At 34.1% G+C, this 9211-nt stretch overlaps 1 protein-coding gene across 1 annotated transcript in view; it reads left to right on the forward strand.

Annotated features, from left to right (window-relative positions):
* The window catches only part of LOC103805269 (contactin-5-like), a gene marked incomplete at both ends in the record, with an annotated part of 101710 nt that extends 93496 nt beyond the window's left edge, over positions 1-8214 (forward strand). The window contains 3 exons of the mRNA XM_009077909.1: positions 3505-3641; positions 5779-5908; positions 8048-8214. Of these exons, the coding sequence (XP_009076157.1) occupies positions 3505-3641; positions 5779-5908; positions 8048-8214 (434 nt within the window). The remainder of the gene's footprint in view (positions 1-3504; positions 3642-5778; positions 5909-8047) is intronic.
* Between the last annotated feature and the right edge of the window lie 997 nt (positions 8215-9211).

The following is a 9211-nucleotide window of genomic DNA, read 5'->3' on the forward strand; positions in this document are numbered from 1 at the left end:
GAAGCTTGCCAAAAGAGTGGAACAAGTAGCTAAAGGCAGGAAAATTCTATAATGCAGTGTAACAGACCATACCGATTTTTAGAACTATTTTAATTACTTTCTTATAAAAATTGTATGGAAAAAATACACTGGTGCCACTATAGGCTAGTCCCATGCAGTGAAACTGGCTAGAGAAGCGAATTTGTGGTCAAAAATGTGCATTCAGTTTAAATTTTCTATCTTGTCTTTCTCACTTGTCTTTCTCACTATTCTTCTCCTACTTTACTCTTTCCAATTGATCTCATATACAGGAAAATGTTTTTTCACCCCAAACTCTGTACTCATTCATATTTTAGGACACTATTTGGAGTCATTTGTCTATGCAAAATTTTGCCCTTAATTTTCTCTCAGGAAAGAAGCTGCTTAAAAATTTGAGAAAGTAGTCTGAATTTTCTGCACCTTAATTTCATTTTGCACAGAGGATATAAAAATTGGCCTGTCAGCTTCCAGATTTATTGCCAGTTTATGTTTGTAAAACATTTTGACATCCTTGAATAAACAGGTGCATAAATGCAGCATAGAATAAATCAGGGATTGGATGGTGATTTTAAAATCTTGGATGCACTGTATAAAGCTCTGGCACAATACCCAAAAAGACTGCTGAACAATAAAACACATCCTTCTATTCTTACAGGCACCCCAAAACTCTTCACTGGACAGATAAAATCCAGGCTGATAACTATTTTTCCCCAAGATGTGTGTGAAAAAGTAAAAAAGCATTTGTTACTTTTGAAATCTGTTTAAATGCTTCTTAAAATTTATATTTTCTAATTGAAATAAAGTGCAATTATGAAATGTTTTCTTTGCAGATGTGTATATCAGGCTGATGTTAACACATTTTTGTTTAAAAAAGCCCAACCAAAACCAGTACGTTGAGTCAGAGGTTGTGCATCAAGTTAAATGCTTGAATTTTTAATCTATTAATAAGACTTAAGAACAAGTGTTATGATTTTATGGAAAGTGACCCTTGCTAATGTGCCGACAGGGAATTCTCTGTGAAAAAGTAAGGACATAGAGAGAAAAACAGAACATAAGAAGTGATGAAAGTATGCCTCTCAATCATGCTTTTAGCTCTATTCCAGCTACATCTACCTATTGCTTTGCTGTCTTGTTCTCAAAGGGGTAGGAATCGGAGTCATTGCCTTTGCTGACGGCAAGTTCAACAGCTTGGAAATTATTACTCCAAAGGCCATTTAGTCTACAAGGAGAAAATTTAGAGTAGAAGCACCTTAACTGATGAAAAAGGCTGTTCATACCTTTCGGTCGTACCACTGTGATTTGGACGTGTGTAGTTTTGTAAGAAAACTTGTGCCATGACTGTGCTATCAAGACAGCCACAGACAAAGAGTTGAGAATGGCAATACTGAAGAGGACAACTCTTCAGCCAGGGCTGTGGACACAGTTTTGTCTGGTGTGAAAACATGCATACACTGATTCTGGATGCTCTGGTTCATCATGAGTTCAAATGAGCAACACGGAAAAATGAAACTAAATGTACTTTGGGTCAAAGTAGAATTTACAGAAAAGCAGAATAATAAAGAGAATTAAATATAAATAGGAACAGTGTAGTGCCTCTTTGAAACTGCATGATTTTATGGTATCACTGGCTGTCTTTTATGACTTTTTAGTTACACATTTAACTGTCACATCTTCCAGAACCATATTAATGCACTCAATTTCAAAGGAAACAATTAATTCTCAGCATGCATCCTTTGTGCATACAGAAGCACTCAAAAAGAGAACGGGATCAACTACATAATGCAATTGAATTATATTTTTAGGACAATTAGTAGGCAACAAGTGAGCAGGGACTCTGCAAACTCTTTCTTTCTGAGTATTTTGTGGGACCCTTTGTTATAGCTTAAGAATCATGTGATTCAGCACAGCAGAACACATACAGAGAATTTAATGCATTGCCTTGACTGTAATAAGAAGAATAAAGAATGAGGTTTTTGGTCTTGGGTTTGAGAGTGAGATTGAGTCAATCTCTCTGTTTTCCTCCACCAAAAAGGAAATGAGTGATTCTTCTTCTGATATGTTTCCAGCTCCTAACACGTTTCTAGCTTCTGACAACTGTCTAGTCAGGTACTGAGAAGCAGACTATGTCCTGCTTAAGGAATGATAGACACCTCATTCACTTTCTTTATCATCCATGCATGAGATGTAAGCTAGAAGCAGTTAGTCACCTGTCATGCTTTTTCATATCTTCTCACGTCTTTGATTGGTGACCTGTCAAATGCCAGCTAGATCCAAAGATTTATTTTTAAGCTCAATTCTCCATGTTTAAGTATGTTATCAATTATCTGTCTTTTGAAGCAGAGACTTGTTGTGATAGATCTGGAATTCTGTTCTTACCAAGCAGAAGAATTTTACATCCCTTTAGCAATGGAGGCTTTTTAACTACTTATTCTCTACTGTTTGGGAAAAAAAAAACCCCAAAAAACCAAAAAAACCTCCCCCAAAAACCCAAACAAACAAAACCTAAACAAACCAACATTTAATACCATTGATTAATTTTCATCTAACATACTCTGTGCTAAACAAAATGATATAGCTACAGTATGACAACACAAAAGTTGGCGTTTCAGCATACATTTTTATTTCTGCATATGAATGTTCAGTTCTTTGTTCAGCTCCTTACTGAGTCATATATTGTTTTCCAAATTATAAGAGCCTAGATATAGATATGTGATTGACTGCTGCATTAAAGATCTACTTCTCTGCGAAAAATATTCCCTGCTTTTTAACAGATTATTGCGTGAAATTTAGGTACTAATGATCACATATGCACCTATCAACTGTCTACCTCTAAGAAAAGACTGTTTTAGCATTGATTTACTGTGCAATTTATATTCCTTATGAATGCTGGAAATCTCATGGGTTCTCTGCTTAAATATATTAAAAGCATTTTCTCCCTTGAAATATGAGTTAAACTCAAGGCACTTTAATAACAATATGTGGAAATACCTTAACAAATTCCCAGTGATTCCTAGCTGAATAAATAATAATCTCCTAGTTTTCTGCGACAACCGCATGAAACAGAGTCTATGACAACTGACCTCCTTAACACAACTTAAATAGCTTAGGTCTTGTAAAATACTAAATGTTCTATTGTGACTACCAAACATTTCTCTTAAATTCAGGAATACCGAATGCATTAATATATACTACTGCAATTTAATCCACTGGACTTTATGAAATCAGATATATTTCTATTCTTGTTCATGCTACTGCTCACTACCTGGTGCCATTACAGCATTTCCTTTAAAGTTATGGAGTTTGGTTAATTTTATTACTGTCTCTTTGGTTTCAGTTATTTGTTTAAAGATGCTTTGTTCAGAGAGTAAGCTTAGCTTTGCAAAGGCCAATTTAGTTTAAGAGCTTTACTAGATTAGGTCGTTGCATATTAGCCAGAGACTTACGAGTTTATATGCTATGACTGTAATATGGCTTTTTTTCTTGCAGCCTTCCCCCAGTGGGTGGACAAACTTAATGATACACAATTAGACAGTGGAGATCAGCTCCGATGGGAATGTAAAGCCACTGGAAAACCAAGGCCCACATATCGTTGGCTGAAAAATGGAGTTCCTCTCCGACCACAGGTACATTAGACTAGGAGTCACCAGTATGTTGCATGATACTCTTTTCATTCAGATAAAGTCAGTTAAAGAAAGTACTGAAAAGTACTTCAGAAATTGCTGTTCTCTGTGTTAGATTCTTAAGAGTTAGCATACAGTATATAGGCATATTTTCTATGCATGTGCCCTATGAACCATCTCAAGCCATGTAAAACTTTATTCATTAGTAGTAATCATCTGTAGTTCAGAAATATTTGGGAGACAGGACCTTCTGAGATGTGTCTGTACTATAGTGTACATCCAAACAACCTCCAGTATGTTTAATTATTTTTATTCTTTTAGATAGTGGTATCATGCTATTCATATCTATTTTGCTTTCTGTATAAAAAGATAGTAATAACTCATAGAAGTGTTGCATGAGTTGAAACAGGTTTCTTCTTCCCTCAATCTTGTTATGTTATTTACTATATATTTTTTTAAATAATCATACTCTTCAAATCACTAGTACACTAATGTAAAAAGTACAATGACTATTACAATTTCGACTCCATTTATTCTGTGCAATTAACAGACCTCACCATCAAAACCATTAAAATTCTCCATGTAAGACTCCTAGAATGTAAGGTGTTAAACTGCAGTCACCTGATATATTTTGGAATTAGACATGAATCAAATTCTCTTTTCCTTTTAAAAGACCACTTCTGGTCTAGTCTGCCTTTTATTTCACTTCATTTTTTTTGTTTCACTGAATCACCAAAACATCAGTCCACGTCATGTGGGTTTTTGCCTAACACCTTTTCATTTTTATAGTCTCAACTTAATTAGAGCAAAGAAAAGTTCTGTAAATTTATTTCGTATGTTTTTCCAGATTAAAATAAAGCTGTTCAATTCTGGGAGAAAATGTCTCCACTTGTAAATGAATTCACAGAATAGATTTATGAATATAAAAGATGTAATGTCTTTCTTTTCAGTGAATGTCACTTCTATCTGTGAACATCAACCAATTATGCAAACAGTGAGAAAGGAAACATAAACACAGTTTACTTTTGAAGCTGTGAGGCATTGAAAATAAGGTTATATGGTTTTACTTTATCCATTTCTGCATTTTTAGATAGAGCTATTTTTCCTGAAATTGAAGCAATTTAAATATCTGTACTTTTTGATTCTCTGATTTTCCAAACCATTAGTTCCACCAGACTCTGAAATTTCAAATTAAATTTTAGTTTGAACTGGTTGGGGGCTTACAACACAGAGAACTTTTAGCAGTTTCCTCTGCATTCCCAGACAATTTATTTAACCTACAACTTTTATAACAAAACTTAGAGAAGTTTTATAGCAGTTCAAATTATTCAAAATACAGCTCCATGAAGTACACATTTCCATGAACAGCTATTAATATCCCTTCTCTTTCAGCTGTGGTAATCATTTTCTACTAGTGGGCCTTACAAATAAGAAATTTGCAGTAATGATGGAGGTGTTAGACCCGTTCATTCTTGCTTATGCAAGCCATCTTTCATATCTACTTTTATGAAAACATTCTGTGCTGTTTAGATTTTGATCCTGAAGGAGCTCCTGGTCCACTTGAAATCAAAAAAAGTTTAGGTATGGCTTATGCATTTAAACTCCACATTCTTACTTTTTGCTCCACCATTAACACCATTAACATTTCAGCTCTGTGACTGAAACCAAACATTTGCTAGAGATATGAAGATCATCAGATATGTTACACTCACCACTGACTTTGCTGTGACTGAAACCAAACATTTACTAGAGATATGAAGATCGTCAGATATGTTACACTCACCACTGACTTCTTGACCCATTAAAGTTCCCATGTTTAAAAGCATGTAAGTGTAATAGCAAACTAACAAGCAAGAAGACAAAAGCAAACCTTGGAGATAGCAAACTTGCACTGAAAAAATGCCTTAAATATTTTTGTACTTTTTTCTGCCCTCCTGCATCTGCTTCATTCTTGTAATTCCTTCTATAACAGGAAATAAAGTAAGCCCAAGGAAATTGGTTACTCAGGGTTTTTTAAACTTATTAAGGTCGGTTTTGTCCATTTGCCTTAAGCTAATAGCACAACAATTTTTCAGTGCCTTTTTCCTTTTATAAAATGATTTATTTCTTTTTTTTCCTTTCTTTTTAAATTCTATTACAGAGCAGAACTGAGATGGTTAATGGTGTTCTGATGATCCACAGTGTGAATGTCTCAGATGCTGGAATGTATCAGTGCTTAGCAGAAAACAAATATGGCACTATTTATGCCAGTGCTGAGTTGAAGATTTTAGGTAAGCATTGAATAAAATGGTCTGTTCCTTTTTTCCCCTTTGTTAATTACAATTGTTGTTAGTCTTTTGTGATAAAGAATAGCTTCTGCCTGTCCAAACTTTGCAGAGCAGATAAATGTGGTGCCTTTTTATTCTTGTTATTTATGTGAGTGGTTCCTTTGTTGCCCCAGAGAGCATAGGGTCTTCTGTAAACTAAAAATTTTCTTTCATAAATAACTGACAGTTACATTTTGTAACTGTTTCTCATATAAGGTTGTTTCAGTTCAAACAAATGAAAAAATATTTTTTATTCCCTCAAACATATGTGCAGGAGATGAAACTTAGAGAAAGCAAATATATTTTAATCTGCTAAAATTTAATTATTCTTTATACTTCGTCCTTTATTGAAAGGTAATTGTGCATTTAGTTTTAAAGCTACAAAAATTTCCTATGAAGTCTCCAATACTGATTGAATACTGGAAATTACATGCTTGGGTGAATATCATCTATACTAAAGCAAATACACTACAGAGTGTTAGCTGGGAATACAATAAAAAATTCATTAGACAAAAGCCGAAGTGGACAGTTAATGAGGAAAAAATTGAAGCTTGTCTATTCAACACTAGTTTTCTTTAGAACAAACTGTGGTAGCATGCAATGAGACAGTAGTGATAAGAGCCCTTCCATGGGCTTAGGTGAGACAGACTTTGTAAAAGTCTCATCATCTTTGTGATAGTCTGCCAGAGCAATATAATGACCATATCAGAGATTAGAGGTGTCTGCACTGCTCAAACTTGGCAAATTTCAAAATCTGCACCTGAGATTCATTCTTGCAAACTTCCACTCAAATGAACAAGAAAGCTGAAGTTACTGAAATATTATACTAGATTTCAGCTAAGATTGGGTTCTTTTGTTGCATAACCTATCTAGTACATTTCTGCTATTTCCTAGCTGGCCGACACTCGAATTCCACTGATAATTCTTAAAAATATTTCTTTGTAGCCATAAAGTTAAAAGCCAAGGTCATTGATTGTTCTCTTTCCATCACTTTTTCTTGGAGACTTGTGATTCGGTTAGCAAAGAGATCCCTTGGCTACAGTGTTCTCATGCTCTGTTTTTATATCTATTATAAAATAGGTATACCTATTATGTCAGGTACTTATACACTTTCTTTTGATGTTCTTTAATATCAGAAATGGCCACAATATTGCTGCAGTAAAATTAGCCTTTTCTTTTGTCACTTGTGAAATTGTACCCCTGTTAAATTTCAACCATAATATTGTACTAAAGAAGCAGTTGTGTTTAATTTTCTGCCTTATTAAAGGGAAAAGAACAGAATAAATTGTCCATATAAATATCTTTGGTATGAGAATTAGCCAAAATAATGATAGGAAATTCCTACATATTTGAGGCAATGGAGTGTAATATGTTCCTGTAAGTGTAGCTGAGACAGTCACAGGGGAGGTCAGTGGTTGGGGTAGGCTTTGGTTTTGCAAAACTAGTTTAAGAAAAACACAAAAAAATGAGATTACTTGAGAATAACTGTCCTTTCTTGTTGGAAACTGCAGTAATTGGTGTAATTTATTAGATTAACTTGTGTGTGGGACTTCTCGAAAAGTGAAATACTAAGAACAGGACATGGTTAAATATTGTCTATTTAGAAGTTCTCACTTTCATTTCCCACTATTCAGAAAAATATAAAAAGGGAAAACAATACAAATTCTCAAACAGTAATAGTTTTTAGAAGACTTAATGCTGGAGAGTACATTTTGGTTACTTATGGAACTTCTTTTCATTTGGAACTATTTACTTCCAACTTGTTTTGGTGAAATCAAAAGATTTTGGGAAAAGTGTGTCTAAAACAACCATAATGTTTTATTTCTAAAGCTACTGGATTTCATAAACAATTTCATTTTAATATGCTGATGTGAAAGTCTTCCCATTAATCCATAATTGGATTAAGTTATTGACCTGCCATATAATCCTGGCTGCTGATTTCAAATCTTTCATAAAATTCCACCTGTGGCATAATAACTTCCAAGATAAAAATGGAGATTCCATCCCCAAAACCAAATCTATTATTCTAATCTTCCATTAGAAGGTAATGAAACAGGAAGCTGTGATTGTTCTCTGTGGAGCTAACATTCTTCTTTTTAACAGCTTCAGCTCCCACTTTCCCGCTAAATCAAATGGGGAAATCAATAATTGTTACGAAGGGCCAAGAAATTGTCATTGAGTGCAAGCCACAAGCTTCTCCAAAGCCAACTATCACTTGGAAGAAAGGAGACAAAGCATTAAGGGAGAGTAAGAGGTCAGAAGTCTGTTCGGTAAACTAAATATTATGTTTGCATGTTGAGATTCTGTGATGTGAAATGAAAAAGCAGCAAGTGACAAGAACATGCATATGTTAGTATGGGTATGTCATAATTATTTTGTCAAGCTGATTTGTTTGACAGTAGTGACTTTATTATTTCCACAATATTGAAATGAAGAATCTTCACATTCTTTGGAGATGCAGAGAGATGAAAAGGTTTTATTACTTGGATTTCCCCTCTCTATTTTCTGTTATTAATTTCAAAAATCTTTCACTTATACTGTAGAGATACTACAAATTTAGAGTATGAGGGTACAAAAGCATAGAGGTTGAACTAGTTAGGACCATATAAAATATCAAATTTGTTTATTCATTTGAAATAATTTTAATAAGGCAGATTTGAAGTTTGATCACAATGCAAGTCCATGTAAAAATAGTTTTAAAATGATTTAGAGAAGGAAAATACAATCCCATTATAGGATTTAATTATACAAGTAATTTCTATACTCAGCAGCATGTCTGTTTAACATAATATGTTTGATTAAATAAGTTCCGTCCGGCTCTGTACACTAAAAGTATTTTAAGCACTGCAGGTCAAATGCCAGCTGTAATTGCACTTTGTAAGATTGCTTATCTGTACACTAAAATAGTTTTGCCATCCTGAACATGGTCTTTAAGCACAAAGAACAATATTGTCCTCTTTCTGGTAGCGTATGTGGATGAATCACTTCAACTGGCTTGTGTGGCATAAGTCAGAAAGATAAAAGCAAGGCCTTTTTGTTCATTTGTGCAATACTGATGAAAGCATTAGACTGCATCTGTCCTTGTTGACTGCAAAAGCCATTTCATTCAGGTGAGCTGTATTTTCATCTCATGCCATTTGTTTTGTTCTGAGAAGGAAAAATGGGTAACTTCTCATGCCATATTGACTTTTTTATTTGGAGGGTGAGGGGAGAGTGAAACCACATTATATACATTTTACTAACAGATGTGAGTTGTATAGTATATAT

This window comes from Acanthisitta chloris, unplaced genomic scaffold, assembly GCF_000695815.1.
Source record: "Acanthisitta chloris isolate BGI_N310 unplaced genomic scaffold, ASM69581v1 scaffold9107, whole genome shotgun sequence".
Classification (NCBI taxonomy): domain Eukaryota; kingdom Metazoa; phylum Chordata; class Aves; order Passeriformes; family Acanthisittidae; genus Acanthisitta; species Acanthisitta chloris.